Genomic DNA, 24436 nt, shown 5'->3' on the forward strand with positions numbered 1-24436 from the left:
AAACACTCAACAAAATAGTGAAACTGAATAAAATTATAGATAGACCCTGCACTTGCTCGGGGTAAATTACCCTAGTGAAAGTAAGCGAACCCGATTGTCGAAACAGAAGTCTGAGAGGTACAAACCAATGGAGAAGATTGGCAGGAGAGGATGATTGACCCAGAGATAGGTAGCTATTCAGGAGTTCCAAAGCTGGTACATAGAAAAACTAAGGTTCGGGTTGGAGAGTCTGAAGCAAGCAATGCGATCTCTAACCGTATTTTCCAAGAGTAATTTGAGGGAGGGATGCATGTGATCGAAAGTTGTTCCGATGGATTCTGTTGTTCCTCTTTCCATCCAGATAAAAGTAGATGGTTGCTTGCCAGACAAGGAGAGCTATTTTCGCTTGCGTTTCGATTGCATGCGTCAGGGTGATCAGAGATTCGATGGTGTTCCAGACCAAGTACTCGAAGAACAGGTGATCCCCTGTCTCGTCATGTAGCTTGACAAGTTTGTTTGTTTGTTAGCCATTGAAATTTGCTTCTTTTCCTCCATTAGCCAATAGTTAGAGAGATTTCCGTTGAGCACAATCTGTCTGAACCAAGCAACCCAAATAGATTTCCCTAAAGGACACCCAATTATTTAAATCTTATGAAAGACCTTAAGGATATTTTATAGACCAATAAACAATTAGCCTCCTCAAAGGAATAAGTCATCATCGCAATGTTGAATCAACACATCATACTATGATACTATTTGACCAAACTTTAAAAGAAACAAAGCTTCAAAAACATTAGGAACCAATATGATTATAATAACTTACAAATTTAATTAGTGTCTTACCACAACAGAGCGCCTAAATATTTACAACACTAATTCTCCTATCGGACCCATAATTTTTTTTCTGGATTATTTTTCAAAAAATAACATAAAACTTGTAGTTAAAACACTTTTATGAAGTCTAAAGCGAAAATATTATACAAATCCTTTTTTGATAAGGACTAGATGATTTAGATATACATCATAAGATTTAGATAAGTTCTATATCTAACTGAGATAGATCTAAGTCTTTTGTATATATACAACTCTCTTGTAAATCATTAAGCCACAACACAATAATATACTCATTCTAGAATTCTAAAGTTTGCAAACGAAAATTGCACATACTTTTTTCCAGATGGTGATGCGAATCTTCGTGGAAACTCTTAGAGGCAAGACCATACCTCTTCACGTCCGAAGCTCAGAAACCATTGCCAACGTCAAGACAAGGATACAATATAAGGAAAGAATCCCTAGGGACAAGCAGATGCTTATCTTTATCGGAATTCCTATGGAGGATCACCGTACCTTGGCTGATTACAATATCGAAAAAGATTCAACTGTATACTTGGTTCGTAGGATGGAAGGTATGCGAATCTTGGTAAAGGCTCTTACAGGCATGACCATTACTCTTAATTGTGTCCGAAGCTCAGAGACCATTGGCGACGTCAAGGAAACGATACAATTAAAGGAAGGAATCCCTAACGACAAGCAGAGACTTATCTTTGGCGGCAAGCACATGGAGGATCACCGTACCGTGGCTGATTACAATATCCAAAAAGATTCAATTCTTTACTTGGCTTTACGAGGAATTATGCAAATCTTTGTTAAGTTCCTTTCAGGCAAGACCATAGCCCTTTTGGTCCAAAGCTCAGACACCATTGGCAACGTCAAGGCAAGGATACAACATAAGGAAAGATTTCCTCCCGACCAGCAGAGGCTTATCTTTGCCGGAATTCAGATGGAGGATCACCGTACCTTGGCTGATTACAATATCCAAAAAGTCTCAAGTTTCCACTGTGTTCTCAGGATGAGTGAAAGTATGCGTATCTTTATAGAGACTCTTGAGGGCAAGACTATAGCCCTTGATGGTGTCAAAAGCTCAGACACCATTGGCAACGTCAAGACCAGGATCCAAGATCAAGAGGGAATCCCTACGTACAAGCAGATGTTGGTCTTTGCCTCTCAGCAGCTCGAGGATGGCCGTAAGTTGTCGGATTACCATATCTGGAAGGAGTCAGTCCTTCGCGTCCACTTTTTACAGTGTCGAATGCAAATATTTGTGATAACACTCTCTGGTCAAACCATTGCCTTAGAAGTTGACAGGTCAGACATTGTTGAGGATGTAAAGACAAAGATTGAGAAGGAGGTAGGGCTCCCACCAGAGTTACAGAGAATCACGTTTGCTGGCAAACCACTCGAGGATGGTCGCACACTTGCATATTATAACATCCCAACGGAGTCAACATTTGACCTTTCTTTAAATCTCACATAAAATAGATTTTATCTATTCGTTTTTGTTTTTTGTTTTTCTTATCTTGTTTTTGGGTTTTATATCAAACTTTTTTCAACTTTTTTCTTATGGACATGAAACTTGATCGGATATTTGAACTCTGAGATGCCTTTCACTAATATGATGATGATCACCTATTCAAGAGTGATTAAAATACAAAAGTATAAAGACCCAGACACCCCTTTGGTAGGGGAATCAACCTAGGGATATGAGGAGCCTACAACTCCAGCGACAAGGGCCATTGAATCGCGAAGCACGGCAGAGATGATGAACTGCACGACCATTCCTGGATCTTGTCTTTGCTGTTACTACGGTGGTGGTTCAAATGTGTTCTTCAAAGACAGAATCTTGCCTTCTTATGCCTTTACTGTTTTGTTCTTTGTACAGTTTTCGCCAATTCTCCACCAACATCTCCCTCACGCACACTGGAGATTGTAATTTTTGCAAGATGACCTGTATTTATTTATTCAAAACAAAATTTTATGATTAATTGGGCCATAAACCATGTTCTAAATCAAGGACATTGGCTCTTCATTCCATATTTTCTACAATAATATATACTTATCAGTCACAAAAATTGACCATTTACAGGAACCATATTCTCCAAATCAATGTATAGAGTTAGGAAATATATTATTTGTAACACTATTGTAGTATTGTGACAATAATAAGTTGTGACTTACTGTGCATATTATGTAACTTGTATACCAATTAACACACAAGTTCACTTCTTTAAGAATATGTGTAAACTTCAAATGACGTTGCTTTAAATTCTTGATTGAATGCCATCGCTTTAATTTTTCTTTTGATCTAAACATATATCCGGTATAAAGACGAAATCCATGTTCAAGAATAAAACTACCAACTTAATCCACTGAAAACGCTCTAGCGATGTTGATTTTGAATATATGCTAGTGTTGACTAAAAACACCAGTGAAAACGCTCACAAACAGTTTCATTCGGGTATTATAAGAAACCAGATCACGTACGAGACAGTCTTCCCGAGTCGGGGTAAGTTTTGGTTCTGATGTTTTATGAAGAGGATAGTAACTGGTTATCTGTTGTATCTGATGGAGTTTGGATATTTGAAACCAAAGTAACTACTCTTTTCTTATGTGTTAGTACGTATAAAGTTGGGCATTCTCGATTTGTATATTGTTTGCATTATGGAATTGCAGATATTAGCTCAAGAATTACCGAAAAATCAGGTTTACATGAGTTTCATAACGTCCACAAAGAATAGAATAGATTTCATCTTTTATGAAGAGCAACTTTTATGAGATTTATCTTCCGGCTTTGTAGTATAATAACTAAAAATATTGCGTGAAACAATAATTTTATTACTCTTGTTAATAAAAGAGTTTATGTGACACGCAATAACATATTTTCATTTATTATATACTAAATCTAAATATTTTTTTTCTTCTTTTTGATCAAATAATTCATAAATGTTTTCCAATAATTAATTCTAAACATTATCTAACTAATATTTATATTTTATTAATGGTTGATAAGGATGCTCTGAGGCTAAACCTATTTACGAAGACTACCCTTCATTATAAATCATGATCTCTTTTAAACTTATAAACGTAAACCCAAACAGTTGTGCAAGACTTTCATAATTCTTACAAGGTATGTTGTTTCTTCAACTTTTTTAACCATATATTGATCGTTTTATGCCCTTAAACTAGATATTTTCTTCTTAGATAAAGATTCATTAGGATCTGTAGAAACTTTTGTATGATATGTGTGTGCTAACAAGAATTGCATACCTTTTTTTTTCAGATGATGATGCAAATCTTTGTTAGGTTTGTTTCAGGCAAGAGCATAACCCTTTTGGTCCAAAGGTCAGACACCATTGACAACGTCAAGGCAATGATAGAAGATAAGGAAGGAGTCCCTGCCGACCAGCAGAGACTTATCTTTGTCGGAAATCAGATGGAGGATCACCGTACCTTGGCTGATTACAATATCCAAAAAGACTCAAGTCTCCACTTGGTTCTCAGGTCGAGCGGAACTATCCGAATCTTCGTAAAGACTCATACAGGAAAGACCATTACTCTTTACTTCCAAATCTCAGACACCATTGGCAACGTCAAGGCAAGGATACAATATAAATTTCGTATCCCTAGCGACAAGCAGACGCTTACGTTTTCCGGAAATCAGATGGAGGATCACCGTACCTTGGCTCGTTACAATATCCAAAAAGACTCAATTATCTATTTGGCTCTTGGGCCGGCAAGATTTATGCGAATCTACGTAAAGACTCTTATAGGCATAACCATAACTCTTAACGTCCGAAGCTCGGACACCATTGGCAACGTCAAATCAAGGATACAATTTAAGGAAGGAATCCCTAGTGACAAGCAGAGGCTTATCTTTGTTGGAAATCAGATGTAGGATCACCGTACCGTGGCTGATTACAATATCCAAAAAGATTCAACTATACACTTGGTTCTTAGGTTGGGAGGATTTATGAAAATCTTTGTTAAGTTCCTTGCAGGCAAGACCATAGCCCTTATGGTTCAAAGCTCATGCACCATTGACAGTGTCAAGACAATGATACAACGTAAGGAAGGATTTCCTACCGACCAGCAGTGTCTTCTCCTTGCCGGATATCAGATCGAAGATGACAGCACCTTGGCTGATTACAATATCCAACAAGACTCAACTCTCCACTGTGTTCTCAAGTTGGGTGGAAGTATGCGTATCTTCATAAAGACTCTTAGGGACAAGATCATAGCCCTTGATGAGGTCAAAAGCTTAGACACCATTGAAAGCGTCAAAGCCAGGATCCAATATAAAGAGGGAATCCCTAAGCACACGCAGATGTTGAGCTTTGCTGGTAAAGACCTGGAGGATGGCCGTTGCTTGGCGGATTACAACATCTGGAAGGAGTCGACCCTTCATCTCCGTTATTTAGGTGATGGAATGCAAATATTTGTGAAAACGCTCTCTGGTAAAACCATTACCTTAGCAGTTGACAGCTCAGACATTGTTGAGAATGTGAAGGCAAAGATTCAAGAAAAGGATGGGCTCCCACCAAACCGACAGATAATCACGTATGCTGGTAAACTACTCGAGGATGGTCGCACGCTTGCATATTATAACATCCAAAAGGAGTCAACACTTGAACTTTTTTTGTAAATTTCACATAAAATAGACTTTATCTATTCGTTTTTCCTTTTTGTTTTGTTTTTCTTTTCTTGTTTTTGGGTTTTATATTAAACTTTTTTCTTATGGACATGAAACTTGATCGGATATTTGAACTCTGATATGTCTTTCACTGATCTGATGATCACCTATTCAAGAGTGATTTAAAACACAAAGTAGAAAGACCTAGATACCCCCTTGGTAGGGGAATCATCCTCGGGATATGAGGAGCCTACAACTCCAGCGACAAGGGCCATTGAATTGCCAAGCACAGCAGAGATGATGAACTGCACGACCATTCCTGGACCTTGCCTTTGCTGTTACTACGGTGGTAGTTCAAATGTGTTCTTCTTATGCCTTTACCGTTTCGTTCTTTGTAAAGGGTTCGCCAATTCTCCACCAATATCTCCCTCATGAACACTACCTTGAGATTATACTTTTGCAAGATGACATGTATTTATTTATTTATATGCAAAATCAAAGTTTAATGATTAATTGGGCCATAAGCCATGTTCTTAATCAAGGAACTTGGCTATTCAGTCTTTTTTTTTTTTACACTATTATATACTCATCAGTCACAATAATTACAATTTATAGGAACCATATTCTCCAAATTAATGTTTAGAATTAGGAAATATGTTCATGTGTAACACTATTGTAGTTTTCTGACAAATAATAAGTTGTTACTTAGAGTGCACGTTATGATATTGCTTTAAATTCTTGATTGATTGCCATCGCTTTGATATTTCTTTTGATCTAAAACATATATCCGGTACAAAGACGAAATCCATGTTCAAAAATAAAACTACCAACTTAATCCAGTAAAACGCTCTAGCGATTGTTACATATGCTAGTGTTGACTAAAAACACCAGTGAAAACGCTCGCAAAAAATAGTCTCATTTGGATATTATAAAATACTAGATCGGATCGCGTACGAGTCAGTTCTCCCAGCTCCGGGTGGATTTGATCTGATGTTTATGAACAGGAAAGTAAATGGTTATCGGTTGATTCCTATGGAGTTTGGATATTTTAAACCAAAGTAACCAAATTACTCTTTTCTTACGTGTTAGTACGTATAAAATACCATTTCTAAACGTGTTTACACATGCAAACTTTTTCAATAATTTTTTTTCACTTTTCACAGTAAGATGCAAATATGAAAAACTATTAAAATATAAAATTTACGTTGGACTGAAAAAACAACTTCCGAACAAAAACAATACTCCAAATAAATAAATAAACAACAACGAAAAAAGCAACAACACAAATTTGTAAACTTATAATAGACAATCGCAATATCATTTTCGAATCACGACACCAGGCGACATTGTTTTGCCCATTCGAAGAGAGAACGATAAGAAGACCCACCTTGAGCCCAAGCTCGCTCGGAGCTAGCCCTCACCTCCTCAGCTTTAGCCCTTACCTTCTGTCCTTCTTCATCCTCTTCCACCATAATCTTTCTCACCAAAGTCGCCACTTCTTCTCGGCCAATCACTCTCTTTGATGGTAACTCCGACGTACGAACGGCCACACCGATGTCCTCCGTTAGCAACGTGGCATTCATCCATTGCTCCGCATAAAGAGGCCAAGCCACGATTGGAACTCCTTTAGTCAAGCTCTCTAACACGGAGCTCCACCCACAATGAGACAAGAACCCACCGATCGATCCATGGCTCAAAATCTCAACTTGCGGTGCCCATTGCGTGACAACAAGACCCATACCACGCGTGCGGTCCAAGAAACCTTCTGGTAGACCGGCACTTACCTGATCATCATCAGTCGAGCTCGCCCCAAGGTAAGAAGTGGGCCTACGCAGAACCCATAGAAACCTTTGACCACTTAAATCTAAACCGTAAGCGAGTTCCATAGTTTGCTCTAAGGACAGTGTACCACCACTTCCTAAACACACAAACACCACTGACTTATCCGGTTGCTTGTCCAACCACTCAAGTATGTTATCGGCCTTTTCAGTAGGCCCACTAGACCTAACAATAGGCCCAATACCATAAACCGGTGCTTTCATAACCCGGCTCAATTCTCCATCCTCCGTAAGGGCAGATAGTGTGTTTCCTTGTAACTCCTCCCAAGTATTTACCAAAACGCCATGGCTCATAGGTATCTCCAGGGACATCACCTCATTTGTCCATCCTCCTCATCACTCAATCTCCTATACCTACTAAAATCATCTATACCCATAACTCTTTAATGAATTGTGGAAAGACTAAACTGACCTTGATTTGGGGGGGATGGGTTGAATGAAAATCGAAAATTGTAATGTGATTGGGTTGGGTTTGTGATTGAAATCGTTGGTTTGGGAAGTTTGGTTAATGGTTTTATTAAAAAAAAATTAATTGAGAAAAGCTTAATCTTCTTCCTCCCCCCCCCGCAGCTCCCCCCGCTCCCCTCCCCGAGCAGCTCCCTCCCCCATCCCCGCTCCCCCATCCGGCTCTGTCGCCGCAGCTTCTCTCCTCCTCCTCCATTTTCAAAGTGTTTCCGGAGGTCTAGAGTTGGGTATTGCAGGTAAACTCAGGTCCCCCAACTTCTCTTGAGAAATGCATGTATTTGGAATCGAGCTAGGAGCAATGCACAACGGCATTGTTTAGTTGATGGGTCAATTAGTATAGCGATTTGGTATAAAATGCATTAATGTGGTTGAATTAAACGTTGATAGATGCGATTCGAAACCTAGTGTTTTGGATTATTGTTGGAAAACTGAGAAAAGTGGAATAACTAGGAAAACTCGAACAACTGGTATAACTTTGTTTTTGTTGATCTTGTGCGATATTTTTGGCAGGATAGAATGACCAATAACGTATTCATACATTTTACATATGAAGACTCCATGTATGGTATATCTGTGAAGGCATCAGTGGAGGATGTGACGTTGTCAATGTTACATGAAAAGATATATAAGAAGCTTGGGTTGGATGAACGTAAGGAAAAACTGAAATTGAGCTACATTCCGATGGTGATACGTTGCAAGAAAGCTGTAACTATTGCTGATGATGACGATCTTTATGTTTACCTCGGATGTGTCGATAAAGAGAACCAAAGATGTCTTTTGGTTGTGGAGAGTAGTGAAAGGTCGGGAGCGAGACCACAAGATAAACTTTCGATAGCGGGTAAAAGTTCTGTTGGTATGAACTACAACGATTTGCAGCTATTGGAACATGAAGTTGGACCTAATGCCATTACATTGTACGTTGGTGAGAACCAGGGGAATAACGAGGTGAGTGCTAAAGAGACTGGTACTGGTATGGAGACTGATACTGGTATGGAGACTGATACGGCTGCGGAGACTGATACGGCTGCGGAGACTGATACAGGTATGGAGAATGATACGGCTGCGGAGACTGATACAGGTATGGAGAATGATACGGCTGCGGAAACTGATACTGGTATGGAGAATGATACTGCTGCGGAGAATGAAACGGCTGCGGAGAATGAAACGGCTGCGGAGAATGAAACGGCTGCGGAGACTGATACCGTACATCCAACCGCCGATAAGTATGTTGAAGAGCCACCTGCAATAGTACGGAGTAGTTGTATAGAGGAATGGGGCGATGGTTTGAGTCTTAATAAACATGACGAATTTCCAAGTAAGAAGGCAATTCAGGAGATGGTGGATAGAGCTGCATATTGTGAATGTTATCGTTATGTCACTAAAAAGTCAGATCGAAATCGATTGGTGATAACATGTTCGCAAGCTGACTGCAAATGGGTAATACGAGCTTCAAGGATTGCTGGGACAGAAATTTTCTCAATAAAAAGCTACACGAAGATGCATACATGCTCGCGGACACAACAAAGTGACAGCAACGACAAGAGAAGAGCGTCAGCAGAAGTAGTGGCAAGTTTTTTGAATGAGGAATTCCCAGGAGATGTGCAAACTCCAACTCCAAAAGATATTAAGGCTCTGGTTAAGTCCAAACTTGGTGTCATGATATCCTACTCCACAGCATTGCGTGGAAAGAATTTGGCTTCTTGTGATACACGTGGTAGTCCGGAAGATAGCTACAGGATGATGTATAGCTATTTGTTCATGTTAGAGAAAATGAACACGGGAACAAAAACTAGTGTGAAATTGGATGACTCAGGTAAATTCAAGTACCTCTTCATAGCGTTGGGAGCTTGCATTGAAGGGTTTGCAGTTATGAGAAAAGTGATTGTTGTCGATGCAACATGGCTGAAGAACGGATATGGGGGTGTTCTAATTTTTGCCAAAGCTCAAGATCCTAACCGTCATTGCTATCCACTTGCGTTTGCTGTACTTGATGGAGAGAATCATGCTAGTTGGACCTGGTTTTTTGAGATGCTTAGAAGCGTTATACCAGACTCTTCTGAACTGGTTTTCATGAGTGATAGAAATCCAAGTCTGATATTTGCAATAGCAAACGTGTACCCTCAGGCTCACCATGGTCATTGTTTATGGCATTTGAAGGAAAATGTTAAAGGGCATGCTTCTAACGTCACCAAAGATGTAGTCGGGCATAGATTCATGGAGTTGGGAAAGATGTACACAATGGCTGATTTCAATGCTGCTTACGAAGATTTAAGCTAAGGTTCCCTTCAGCTTACACGTATGTGGAGGAGAAAACTGAAAAAGACAAATGGGCAAGGGTTTTTTTCCCACGTGACAGGTACAACTTGGACACAAGCAACAGCGTGGAATCAATGAACAAAGTGTTTAGAGAGGCAAGGAGGTGGGCCTTGATACCAATGCTGGATTGTATCATTAGGACATTCTCTGATTGGTTTAATCAACGTCGGAAGGATGCTGTTTCACAATCATTGGGTACCATGCTAGTGCCTCTGGTTGAGAACTACTTGCACGATCTATGGGTTCTTGCGCGAACGCTACCTGTGCGGGAGCTTAATAGTTATGAGCTAGAGTACGAGGTCAAGGATAGTCATGGGAAGATGTTTTTGACGAACTTGATTGCCAAAACTTGTACTTGCAAGGTGTGGGATTATGAAAAGATTCCTTGTCTGCACGGACTGGCTGCTTATATCTATTACACTAATGAGGTGGATAATGGGGGTGGTAGGAGCCGTGATATCAACATAGTATATCATGAGTTGTGCTCAAAATACTATTGGACGGAACTGTGGGCATTGGCGTATTGCAGGACAATTTATGCTGTGCCAGACATGTCTGTATGGGAAGTCCCAGATCACATCAGGGAGCTGAAGATCATACCTCCGGATCCTATCAAGCGGAAGGGAAGGAAAAGAGTTAATAGACTTCCATCTGGTGGAGAACGCCGTAGGAGGACACAGAACAAAAAGCGGCCTAGGCAAAATTTTGGTTTCAATTGGCTGTTATTTGGAAATGGTTCAAGCCCTTCAGAGCAGAACACGGCCTAACCACAACTTGTTACTCTGTAATTTGTATTTTTTTTGGAAAACTCTGGAAAACTATTTTATCATCTTTGTAAAACTGCATTGTGTTTCGAGTGTGACATTATTATTATGTAGATGGAAACTTGATTCGTTATGACATTTACTATTATGATTACTCTAGTCTGACTAATAATTCAATTAAACATGTTTTTTTCAAAACTTTCTCAAAAATTATGAAAACTCTTACTATCTCCATAATAAACCTTATAGTTTCACTCACACTTTGTGAATGAAGAACATGTCACAAAAGAGATTATCAGGTAATGTTTGTTTCCCAAATATTTGTGCAGTGAACAAGATAAATATCATGTTCAAGTACTAAAATCGAAAGTAAAACAAGAAAACCAAACTGAAAGCACTGGTAACACTGAATAAATTATAAACCACAGAAAGTACAACTATGAGCAAATCTCGTAAAACTAGTATCTTATGTAAAACTAAGAACAAATTTCGGGGAGGGAAATGAAATTACATTGGCGCCAAAACATATGAGGGAAAATAATTATTTTAATTATTTTAACTATTTTCATTTTTTTTCTCTATTTTCTTCCATTTCCCCTCTATGTCACGTCCCATCTCTCTCTCTCTCCCCACTCCATCCCTCTACTTCTCTCCCTCCTCCCCCTTCTTTACCGAGCCATCTCTCTCTCTCTCTCTCTCTCTCTCCACTCCACTCCATCCCTCATTCCTCTCTCTCGATCTCTTTCGGTTTCTCCCATTTCTCTCTGACAGTAATAACTGAAGCATGACTCATCCCGACGAGGAGTACAGTCACATAAAGGCCTTGAAGAGACACAACGACATGCTTGGTTTCGTGGCTGATGCACAGTATGGCGTCCCGACCAAGTGCCCGTGTGGTGGAGGTATCATTCCCGAGGTATCTCCGTGTAACAAGTTTCCCAATGATTTTGATACGCAACCTGGAAGGAGGTACTTCACCTGCAAAAACTTTGAGGTAATTTTCATGTTGTGCAAAACTGGTAAAACTTGTATAACTAGAACCTGCTAAGCAGGTAAAACTTGCATAACTTGCTAGGAAAACTAGGAAAACTAGGAAAACTAGGAAAACTAGGAAAACTAGAAAAACTAGAAAAAACTAGGAAAACTAGAAAAACTAGAAAAAACTAGAAAAAACTAGAAAAACTAGAAAACTAGGAAAACTAGGAAACTGGTAAAACTGGAAAACTTGAAAAACTTGTATAACTTGTGATAAAACTTGTGCAGAATAATGGTCTCCACTTTCGTACGCCGTGGGTGATCGCGATTCAGGACGAGGTTACTAAGTTAGTAGACCGTGTCAAAGAGATGGCTGAGGAGATTGATCGCCTCAAGGCTCAGCTTTACCAACTCCACCGTCCATGATCCCATCTTGTTGCTCTAAGTTGTTGTTGTTCTAAGTTATTGTTGTTCTATGTCTTATGATGGTACTTTGATCCATGTTGCTACTTTCCTTCTCTATGTGTGTGTCTTATGACTCTATGTGTGTGTCTTATGACTTAAACTATCTATCTAATGTTTATGTGTTTTGTGGTTTACTTCTCTATGCGTGTGTCTTGTGACATTATACTAAAATAACAAGTTTGCAACATCAAACCAAAATCAAGAAAATGATTAACTAAAAGTCGAAAAATGATTAACTAAAGTCACAGACCAAATCTATATTATCATTCAGGACGTGAAAATGATTAACCAAAAGTCGAAACTCTATATAACTAATTGACATGAAAATAATTAACTAAAAGTTTGCAACATCAAACCGAAATAACAAGTTCAAAGTACCATCAAATCAAAATAACAAGTTGAAAGTACCAAAAAGCAAACATATAAAAGACACACAAAATAAGTTCAAAGCACAAGACATTGTGCTCTTAAGATCAAGTCACAACCAACATAGACGCGTCCCCAACTAGAACACATGATCTTCCTAGTTCACCCGGGAGGAAGAAGCAATGTCACCTGCAGATTTAAGACACTCCTTACTTGGAGAACAGACACATCAATGGCAAAGTGTTCCCATCTCCAACCACATTGAAGACAAAGCTGTCTCCAATGTGGCATTTGTTTTCAGCACAGAACTTTCTCCACCCTTTGATGTAGTAGAAGCCGCCTGATTCGTTAAATCGCATTGACACATTCCACGCCTTTCCCTCTATGTTCACTAGTTTCGCCTTCTTGCATTCTTTGTTCAGAGCATTACAACCAGTAGCCCCCACAGGGAGATCCTGCAACAAAAGAACATAAACATATGTGTCAGAACAACATAAAGATGTGTAAGTACACAAAAGAACACTCGTTTCACTCACAAGTTTGTCTTCACGGACATTAGAATCCGTGACCTCAGCCTTAAAACAGTAGTCCCACGAGTAAGAAAACCTAGCCCCTGTTCCTGCTGAAACACAAGAAACAAACAACAACTTCAAAAAACCTCATAAGTAACCTATGCTAGTACGGTGACTTTGAATCACACTTACTATTGTTCTGGTGGTCATGGGCTTCTTCCATTGAGTTGGGATATGTGTACTGGATGTCACAGCAGCTCGGACCAAAGGGAGTGACGTGAAAGACCATGGAACCTTTGAGTTTGAAGATGACAATGTCTCCTATTCGAAGGTCATGTGCCTCAGCGAACTCCTTCCAACCTCGGGTGAGTCGCCTCTCTTCTTGTATCACTTGCCATGTTTGATCCATAACGTCGGATGTTAGTGTCCATGTGTTCCCATTCGTCTTCCCTTGGATGTGCTTGGAGAAAAATACAATGGGTATTGTCTGCAATCAAGATTTGAGGTAAGTTACACAAACAAGGAAGAAATCAGGTTCTTGCAATCAAGAAAAGGCAATACAGAGAGTGTGTTTACCAAGTGAGTCTGGAATCCAGGAAGCAAAGGTTGGAAGAAATGAGGTTCTTGCGGTTGCACCATCTGCAAACAAGAAACAAAAGCTAGACAAAGTTAGACGCATGTCAAGGAACTTGCTAAAGTCACAGACCAAATCTATATCATTCTATATCATTTTCAGTTTTATTTAACCATTTGCTAAAACCGAAAACTAGCAAATGAACTCAATCAAGCATCATGAACTCCATCGACTGAGCTAGCATAAAATTCTCAATCAAGCATCATGCACTCGATATAACCAAAACTAGCGTCATGAACTCGATCAACAGATCTAATTCATGAACTCAATCAATCAAATACGCTAAGCAAAGCCGTCACTCGGTCGATGGACCGAATCTAAAAAACCCTAAGCAACTTAATTAACCATTTGGTGGTGTCGCCATCTAAAAAACCCTAAGCAACACTAAACAAAGCCGACGTTTTCTCCAACCCTAAAGAAATGAACCGACGTTTTGTAGTTTCTTCATAAAAATGGTAAACTCGATCGATGGAGAAACAGAACCGACGAGGAAGACATACCTTCGGTTGTGTCGCTATCGGTGGGATTGGCCGTTGCTGGTCAGGAGTCTCCTCTTCGGTGGAATTGGCCGTCGCTGGTGGGGGTAGCGGGGATCTCCCTCGGTTGTGTCGCCGAAGTGTCGAGAGAGGGAAGGGCTTCCCGAAAATGAGAGGGAATCGGGTCTGGTTTGGGGATTTAAGATAGGGAATTGGTACCATTCGGTTTTTGGACGGTTAGGTTTTAATTTCGGGTCGAAATTAGGGATTGGTTCGTGGTTCAACTCAATTCGGTTATTCCTTTGGTTAAGGTAGGTACAACCGGTAAATACTTCAAATGTTCTAGGGTTAAATGTAATTTCCGGCTTTTTATTTAACTTACCATTTTTGTTTTGTTTTCATGTCTTACGGAGATTAGAGATATAGCTGGGTGGGTATAGGAGATGATGTCCCGTATCTCCATGCAACACCGCATACACTCTCGGTACTGTGGGTTTGACCGGTCTAACATTGTTTCCATAAGCTCGTCCGGTCCAACCGGTCTACAACCTGGTATTTTCATAGGCTCTTTGATATCAGTATATTCCCCTTCCACGACTCTATCCAATACCGGCGTGTACACTACTACAGCCAAGAACCACGCGTGGGAAGGGACGTACACGTACGTAGCGTTCACGCCAATATCATCAGCAATGGACATCAGGCCGGTACCAAAAATGTCTACGATCATGACCGTCGGTTTCCGATTCATTGATTTCACGGCGTCTTGAACCGCCGTCTTTGTCTTTGTTGCTCGCATCATCTCTATGATTTTTGTAGGTACCGTCGCATCTGGGGAGTGGTCTATATCAGTTGAGGGTAGTTCCCTAACTTCACATGTCCCTCTCGCCACGGCTGCACGAATGGCCTCTGTTTCTATCGGGGAGGAACCGGAGGTTACGGCGAGAATGGTGACGTGAATATTGAGGACGGAGGAGAGACGGTTGCCTAGTTCGAGGATAGGGATGAGGTGGCCTAAGCCAGGGCTAGCGACTAGAAGCGCGTGAGGCTGGTCCATGATCTATTCATGAGAAGGATGTGTTAACATGATTATGAATCGAGAGAGTGTTAAGTAAATAAAATGGTATTAATTATTACGCGAGATCCTCCATCACTTACCTGTCCTTGTATAAGAAGTTGTTCCTTGCTTGTCAATGGCTGTGTATGAACTGGGATAAGACCATGCTATATATAAAGGGTCATTTTTAACAAATAAAAAGGGACATTTTACAGAGAGAGTATTTATTATTATTGCTTTTGAAGGGATGAATATCTAGAATAATTATTTTTAAATCGTAATTGCTATACTATCTTTTTTAAAAACGTGGATTGTTTTCCATAGGGGTCACTGACAAGTGCATGCATGTAAGTGTTACACGTAAGACCAAAAGTTTTGTTAAAGAGACCTCACAATAACGAGATTTCAATCTTTTGTACTGAAGCTAAAGTTCCTAAAAATAGCTCAAACGATGCATATCAAACAAATCAAGATCAAGGGGAACAAAAGCATATCAAACGGATTATGCAAAAGAATTGCAGATCAAGCTGATTATATCAAGCGGACTAAATTGTTATTATAAATGATAAATATAGTTTAAATAAAATACATTATATATTTAAATAATAAAAATTACAATAAAATATATCACAACACATAATATAGTATATAATATATAAACAACAATAAATCTTGAACTAAAACCATGTGACTGTAATTTTAAAATCAATATATGAAAATTTTAAAATTTAATGAAAAATATATATTTTTTCACTAGTATACTTATTTAAATTATATTAATATATTTTGCTAATACATTTTATAATTAAATACACATTATAAAAATATAATAATTTAAATAAATGTAAAATTATATAACAAAAATAGAAAGATAAATATATAAATCAATGATATTTTTATATTGTTAAAATTGTAAGTAAAATAAAATAAAAGTGTTGTATTTATAAAAATAGATAAATGTATTTATTATATATATAAAAATAGATAAATGTATTAAAAATTAAATATTTGTAGATTTCCCGCAAGTAACACCAAATATATAACAGATGAGATTTGCATGTAGATTTTATGCATTTTTTAGAAAAAAACAAAAAAATTGAACTATATGTAAATTTTTTTTTGGACTATATGTAGATTTTTTGCTATCTACAATGTAAAACCAGAAATGGTATAATTAATATCTTGATGAATGCAGTGTAGAAAAATTGCATGTTCAAATGATCTGCTCTTCTCCTGCTACAAGCCTACGCCATTCGAAGAACGTCCCGATGTTTATCAGATTTGTTCACATTAAGAAGAATAAATTGCTTATCCCGATGTTTCTCAGAATTGTCCAAGTTAAGAAGAATAAAGTGCTTATTAAAAATGAATATCAAATGAAAAAGAATCTATCACTCGCTTCGTAGTCATATGTTCAGAAAGCAGTGAGTGATGTGGACATGTGCGTACATGGTACGTCTTGTCATAGACTCATAATCGGACCCATTTCTCGAAGAGATTACCGCACCACAGTGAACATGGATCATTTATTCAAGTTGAATAAACCAAAACTATTTAAACTAGAATGCAGATGCTAATAATGAAAGCTAAAACAGAAAAAACAATCACTCTAGAAGTTCATAATGGATCAAGTTGCAATCTTAAAAGTGAGCAGAAAAAAAAACCAAAGCAAAACTTATTTGTCTCACGCTCCATCTAAACACTGCTAGAGATGTGATGTAGCGGAAGCCTTATATAATAGAACTAGAGATCCGTTGATTCTGAGAATACCCGGAAAACTAGGATAATCACAAAGATCTTATTTAGTTTAAAAATGCCTAAGATCAATGTCTTCTTAAATTCGTTGAGATCACCAGTGATCTACCGAAAACAAGGAACAAAAGAGAATTTTATTAATAATCAATCAAATCATAAACTGAATACAAACTTAAGTCTAGACGGCTATATATAAAAACACCATAAAACCCAAAAATAATAAAGATAATTATCTAAATAATTAATAAACTAAATAATAAATATTTGGAAATATCCCAAATATTTATCTATATCATTCTCTCCGGGTTGAAAAGATTCGTCCTCGAATCTCAACCGTGATCTTCAAATAATCTTTTTCTTCTTTTCTTTCTATGATCATAATAACGTCCAAATTGGAAAAAGTAATAGCTTCGATAGTACCGATCCATCATCTTGTCTTTGCAAATCCAATCATGGCTTATTGAAGATTTGACGTTTCCATGCGTTACCATAGCACAACGTGAGGAAGTACTTAGTGTCTCTTTCTTCTGTGAAACACATGTTGTAGCATGTTCCTCTTTATGTGTGAATCCAACTCTTTGCTTGTTGATGACTTGGAAACTTTTGGTAGGCGTAAAACAATAGACCACACTGTTTTTGATCCCTAATGCACGAAGATCAAATTCAATGTACTTGTATTGAATACGATCATCATCATCATAGACATCAAAAATTGGATCTCCAACAATTACTTTGTAGACTATTTCTTCACTTTCCACGAACAAATTCGACATGATTCCAGAAACGAGTTTTGATTAATAAACCAAAACACTAGCTCTGATACCAACTGATGTAGCGGAAGCCTTATAAGATAGAACTAGAGATTCGTTGATTCTGAGAATACCCGGAAAACTAGGATAATCACAAAGATCTTATTTAGTCTAAGAATGCCTAAGATCAATGTCTTCTTAAATTCGTTGAGATCACCAATGATCTACCGAAAACAAGGAACAACTTTTGAATTATTGATTAATAAACTAGAGCTTTGGTGTTAACAAACTCTTGAATCCTTACTTCCGGGCATTCTATAAGAATTCAACGGCTTTAAGAAGGCTTAGATAGCGGGCATTCTCAGAATTCAACGATATCTTTGCATTATCGGTTACTAGACGGTACTTTCGCTCCGTCATTTGGTATCAGAGCCAAGTTACTAGACTGATTTAGCGGAAGCCTTATAAGATAGAACTAGAGATCCGTTGATTCTGAAAATACCCGAAAAACTAGGATAATCACAAAGATCTTATTTAGTCTAAGAATGCCTAAGATCAATGTCTTCTTAAATTCGTTGAGATCACCAATGATCTACCGAAAACAAGGAACAAAAGAGAATTTTATTAATAATCAATCAAATCATAAACTGAATACAAACTTAAGCCTAGACGGCTATATATAAAAACACCATAAAACCCGAAAATAATAAAAATAATTATCTAAATAATTAATAAACTAAATAACAAATATTTGGAAATATCCCAAATATTTATCTACATCAAGATGCCACCACAACAATGGAGAAAACCGACTGGTGACTGAGCCAACCCTAGCTTAGTGAAGGTATACGAGAGAAACATGAAAGCACCTTAGCTGAAGCACTACGAGAGAATGGACATTTTAAAAAGCATGACGGCATAAAAAGGAGAAACAGAGCTGATCGGTTTTGAAATCTTAGTTCTAAGAACAGCCACCAGCATTTCTCCCTTTAAGTACCCTCGCTGTCCTCCAAAACGGAGTTATACTAGACATAACCAGTGGAACTAGCAAACTCCACCCCAAAAAGCTCCACCACCATTTCTGCACCGACAGATGAGTGAATTACCTCATTAATACCTGTGAAAATAGTTAGCAGAAAAAAAATACCTGTGAGAATACACAACAACTACTACGAAGGATTGAGAAAACAATTGGGGAAAAAAAAAGCCTTGAGGAAGAGAGAAACCAAAATGGTTCTTATAGATCAAATACCATAGAAGAGCAACCACCACTGGAGAACTTCAAACCGAAACATACATACCGAAAAAGAGTTAGATTTGCCACCACATTTGCTAAGATCCAGAGAAAAAACACTAGTAAAAGCATGAGAAAAGAAGAAAGCAGAAGAAAACATATTACAAATTAAAAAAAAAAATTAACTCACCAACCTAACAAGGTAGCTATTTCTCTAGTGGTTAGATTGTACACTTATGGATCACCTCAACTTAGTCAATGCATCAGCATTCCATATTTCACATCATGTTCATCCACTTCTTTTTCTGACATAAGGTGGGTAGGATCCGTATAGCCTTTTTGAATTAAAAAAGTGTAATGTGTTTCTAACATTGTCTAAGATGAGCTATCACTACCAGAAAAAAAAATAATTAGCCAAAAAAATTGTGGCTATTAACTCGTTTTCCCGACGATTTGACTTGTAGATACAAATAACTACAAAATAATTTTTTAACTTTGAACTTGTGACTATTTTCAAACGTCGCTATGTGTGGTTGCCATTCTACAACATAACCACAAACGCTATTTATGACTAACCATTCTACATAGTGGCGGACCCACCACTATGGAGGGTGTGGCACGGGTCCGATGCTCTTTTTTTTTTTCCTTTAGTAACCAAGTAAAAAAAATATATGTAGTTTAAATTAGAGAAAATATTAAAATGCCTCACTGAACAAATTAAAATAAAACTGCACTAGCCCAACTAAAATAAAATAAAAATGTTACAGCCCAGTTAGCAAATACGTAGCCCACTTTTAATAAAGTAACTCAATTATTAAATTTGTCTAACTATTTTAAAATTCTAATCATTTAGGTGACCTCTTTTAAAATTTTTTTTTTTTTTTCAAAATCGTTTCATCCTGATAAGAGTTTTTTTTTGTATCTTTTATAGTAAGCATACATATCATCTATAACACTTTGCTATATATTTGATTTTTAGGTTAGTTATTTGTTCGTATTGTTTATTATCTTTTTGAATATTAACAGATTTTGATCAGGTACCACGAAAAAATATTTTACATAGTGATCAAAAGATTTCAGAATATAAAAGATCGAAGAATTACTTTATGAGATTTTTGCATTATTTTTATTATATTATAGTTTTATGTTTTTAATTGTTATAAACTATTTCTGTTTGATTTTAATTTTTAAGTTACTTATCTTACATTTAATTAATTAATATATTATAATTTTTTTTTTTATTATTATTAAAATATTTATATGCCACAGGCTTACTAAATTTCTAGGTCCGCCCCTGGCTATGCATGGGCACATGCATTGTTTCATGATTTACCATGGGAAGATATTATTTTAAAGTTTATACGATTTACAATGAAAATGAAGTTATTTCGAAGATTATATTTATTGGTAAATTTTAAAAGAAAATTAAAAGCTTGTTGTTAATATATCCCTTATCAACGGACACATGAACGTTACATATTAATCTCTTCCTAAACCACAACAAAATCATTACATATGAAAGTTTAAATAAAAGGAAATCATCTCTTACATAAAACACAATTAATATGTCATAATTTTGTAGATTTAGAAAGCAGACCGGAATCTTTCTCGTATTTTCTATCACCTGAGTTTCTTAAACTCCATTTGTTATCTCGGGAACAAATATACTGCGAATCTTTTTTATTATTATGCTGAGAATCTTGAATAGCAAAAGAAAAGAAAAGAAGAAAAGGTTATAAAGAGGTTGGAAGAGAACTATGTTCATGAAAAAAAAAAATTCTGAGCATGGAGATTATAGTCATTTTTAGTTTCACTAACCTGGACTTTAACCTTCATCTTCCAATTTTGAAGTACCCCCTATCAATCCTCAGCATATTTGTATTCTTCTTTCTCATTTCATTGATCTTTGGAACACTATTATTGTGCCATCGTTTGACCATAACTATTTCGGTATGGTTCTAGAATTGTGGTGATGTGGATACAGTCAATAGAAGTTGAAAATTTATCTGGTTAGAAGTTGAAAGAGAATAAGCGGAGCTGTTGCAGAGATTTTTAAAATTTACAATTTCTTATTGCAAGAAGAAATGAATTTAGACACAGAGCATCATAAGTAAATTTTATCTTGAGAAAAAAATATATTTTCAAAGATAGTGGGATCATGGGTGTAGTGGTAGTGTGAGAAATAGTTGCATTTTTATTTTACATAGAAAATAAATAAATAGAAATCAGTTACTAAAGAAAACTGTTTTTTTTTCTTTTAAGCATTTACGTTTTTCTTTTCTTTTTGTTGCATTTTTCTTTAAATTTTTAAATATATTCCATGTGTAATAATTTTATTGGCAAGGTGACTTGTGCTTTAGTATATAAGGGATATCCATAAATAAAATTGTTATTTATAGATAACTAGGATCGGTCCGCTCTACGAACATGATGTTATTTAAAAAAATAGTTGAAATAATTAAAGTAAATATTTAGTATAAATTTTTATTAGCTTAAAATTTAAATATTAGTTTAGCTCTGTATTTGTTTTTCTTTTTTGAAGTCTAAATATGGTTTTGTTGTGGTTTTATAATTCAGAATATTTTTCAATATTTTTTTAGAAAATAAAATGTACATCAATGATATAGAGATCTACAATCAAATTAATATCTCTGCATAGTTGATTTTGAGGTTATTATAAAATAAATTTAAGTTCAAATATATGCACGACACTTATTTAAATATATCCATGACAATCTAAGTTTAAACATATGGACGACAATTTGAAAGTGTAATAGCAGATTTAAGTTTAACAAACAATTTAAACATACCCGTACTTTCGAAAATTTCAAATAACATACATATTGTTTATCTTTTTGACAAAATTATACACCATATGCCACATCAGCTGCCACATTATCTAATTTTTGTGATGTGGATGCTAAATCAGCTAATTTTCCTGACGATGATACCACATTTACAAGTTTTTTAAAGAAAGAAACAAAATAGTCGTTTTTGATAAATATTTTTTTAGAAATTATAAATTTTATTATTAAGGAATAGTAACAAAAATTAATTAAATCATAAAATTTTAGTCTTATATAACACATACATTCTTAAATATTTTGGTTTTATCACAATACCGTCTTTATAAGAGTTATCAGTTAGTCATGGTTGTGTTTAGGGTTGGGCATAAAATCCGTGACCTAACATCTGAACCAAACCCGAACCAAAAAACCCGATCCGTACCTGGTCCCAAATGTAAAAATACTCGAATGGGTCTTGTAGGATGTTACAAAACATATTTGATACATACTTACATAAATTCAAGTATGGGTCTGAGGATGAGTTACAAAATAGAACCGAAATCTGAAAAACCCGACCTGAATTCCAATGGATACGCAGACGCTACATTTAAAAATTTATGATGTAAATTTATTATATAACTTTTATGAATATATCTCTTATATAAGATTAATTTTTTATGATTTAGTTATGTTTTGTTAATATTACTACATAATAAAATATTATATTTTTAAAAAGTTATTTTTATGAAACAAATATTTTGTTTTTTTCAAAAAAAAACTTGTACATGTGGCATTCTCGTCAGCAAAATTTTCTGACTTTGCATCTATGTTAGAAAAATTAGATGACATGACAACTTATGTGGCGACTGGTGTATGATTTCGCCAAAACGATAAACAATAGGTATGTTATTTGAAATTTTTTTGAAAGTACGCATATGTTTTTGCATGGTCACATAAGTCAGATATGAATTGAACATATCTCAATATATTGGGTATGAAATGGCCGTTTTCCAAATATATGCCTTATAATCATTTTTTTAAACAACATTTTTAATAAAAGAAAGGGACTGGGCTAAGGCCCAAATTCAATACAAGAGAGTAAACTTGCTTTTGCAGTTTAGTCCGCGGGCATATTCCTTATAGTTTAGTCCGCGGGGCTATTCCTTATAGTTTCTTGATACAAATGCAATACAACAAAAGTAAAACGGAAAAGACGAAGCAAATACAAGGAAATTAATGTCTGAAAGCACTCTCAAAAGATCCATCGGCGTCTCCGTGAAGAGATAGCTCTATCGAGCACTTGAGAGCCATATATGGATGATGCTGAGGGAAATGGCTTATCTTATGGCAGGAGCGTTATAATCTATTTTGTTAAAAAATATATATCTTAATTTTAAAATTTCTGTAATTATATATATATATATATATATATATATATATATATATATATAAGAAAACTCTTACAAGTCTATCTCCAACCCATAATACTATAATAGTGTTAATATCACACTAAAATAGTGTTTTGAAGTTGGATTGGAGATGACCTAATACTAAGGATAGGCACATATCGAATGTCCGGGTTTGGAGGTATTTGTGATTCAATACGGTTTTTCTAAATAATCACTTATCCGATTCGATCTGATCCATAGCTATTCGGTCTACCGAATATCCAAACTTTTTATATATTTTTAACCGGACATCCGATTCGATCTATAGAACAAAATAAAATAAAAATAAAATAAAAATTTAAAATAGTATAAAATATTAGTATTTTATTACAAAAATAAAAACTTATTTACTTTTTAAAATTCTATTAACTAGTGTAATAAAATTATTATAAACTTATATAAAATATAATTTTTATATGCTATTTTTAATATATGTATATATGATCAATAATGGTTGTGAACACCAATCAACTACACCAATTAATATTGTAATTTTGACAGGATTACGTGATTTTATATGGTTTTGGCGGAAAACGTGATTTTCGGACGTAAAAATGTGGTTTATGGTTTTAGCATAAAAACTTTATTTTGCATTTTCGGCGTGAAAAGATGATCTTACCGTTATACCGGAAAACATGATTTTATAGTTTTGGTGTGAAAATGTGATCTTATGATTTTTGTGGAAAACGTGATTTTACAGTTTTGACGAGAAAACGTGATTTGTGGTTTTGCGAAAAAATGTAATCTCGTGGTTTTGGCGAAAAATGTGATTTTGTGATTTTGGTAAGAAAATGTGATTTTGGGTCTAATTGGTGATCAAAGAATAAAAAGAAATTATGCATTCCTAATTTTTTTTACCATTTATAAGGAATAATTTTTCCTTCTTATTTTTTCTCATTCTTTTATTCTATAGTAATATAGAACAAATTTGTTTCTAACTAAAATTGATAATGAATATTTTTTCTTTTCATTACCATAATTTTATTTCTCTGCATTTTTTTTTCTATTTATTTATAATATTCTTATAAAAGTCACCAGTTATTTTGTTTCTATTTTTTTATTTTTTTAATCAAAAAGTTTTTGGATTTATAGGTTTATTAGACGTTCATGTCTAAATAATTTATCCTACATAGGTTTGGGTTAGATATAT

At 35.9% G+C, this 24436-nt stretch overlaps 3 protein-coding genes, 1 long non-coding RNA gene and 1 pseudogene across 4 annotated transcripts; 2 read left to right on the forward strand and 3 right to left on the reverse strand.

Moving 5' to 3' along the window:
• Positions 1 to 877: 877 nt before the first annotated feature.
• LOC106359408 lies at positions 878 to 6221 on the forward strand (annotated as a pseudogene).
• A 168-nt stretch (positions 6222 to 6389) lies between these two features.
• LOC106351951 (UDP-glycosyltransferase 72D1-like) lies at positions 6390 to 15720 on the reverse strand. The gene is made up of 3 exons (XM_048735009.1): positions 15416 to 15720; positions 14715 to 15317; positions 6390 to 7584 (listed from the first exon to the last, which is right to left on the reverse strand). Exons 2-3 carry the CDS (start codon positions 15312 to 15314, stop codon positions 6775 to 6777), a joined length of 1410 nt encoding a protein of 469 aa, XP_048590966.1. The 5' UTR covers positions 15315 to 15317; positions 15416 to 15720; the 3' UTR covers positions 6390 to 6774.
• On the forward strand, positions 11506 to 12403 carry LOC106346590. The gene is made up of 2 exons (XM_013785964.3): positions 11506 to 11823; positions 12093 to 12403. Exons 1-2 carry the CDS (start codon positions 11614 to 11616, stop codon positions 12228 to 12230), a joined length of 348 nt encoding a protein of 115 aa, XP_013641418.3. The 5' UTR covers positions 11506 to 11613; the 3' UTR covers positions 12231 to 12403.
• On the reverse strand, positions 12576 to 14057 carry LOC106346593 (B3 domain-containing protein REM9-like). The gene is made up of 3 exons (XM_048735010.1): positions 13724 to 14057; positions 13340 to 13634; positions 12576 to 13257 (listed from the first exon to the last, which is right to left on the reverse strand). Exons 1-3 carry the CDS (start codon positions 13784 to 13786, stop codon positions 12845 to 12847), a joined length of 771 nt encoding a protein of 256 aa, XP_048590967.1. The 5' UTR covers positions 13787 to 14057; the 3' UTR covers positions 12576 to 12844.
• Positions 15721 to 18424: 2704 nt separating the features above from the next.
• LOC125575862 lies at positions 18425 to 19597 on the reverse strand. Its single transcript, XR_007314409.1, has 2 exons — positions 19071 to 19597; positions 18425 to 18935 (listed from the first exon to the last, which is right to left on the reverse strand). It is a non-coding gene; the product is annotated as an uncharacterized LOC125575862 (long non-coding RNA).
• Positions 19598 to 24436: the final 4839 nt, after the last annotated feature.

Source organism: Brassica napus, chromosome A6 (assembly GCF_020379485.1).
Source record: "Brassica napus cultivar Da-Ae chromosome A6, Da-Ae, whole genome shotgun sequence".
In the NCBI taxonomy this organism is placed as follows: Eukaryota; Viridiplantae; Streptophyta; class Magnoliopsida; order Brassicales; family Brassicaceae; genus Brassica; species Brassica napus.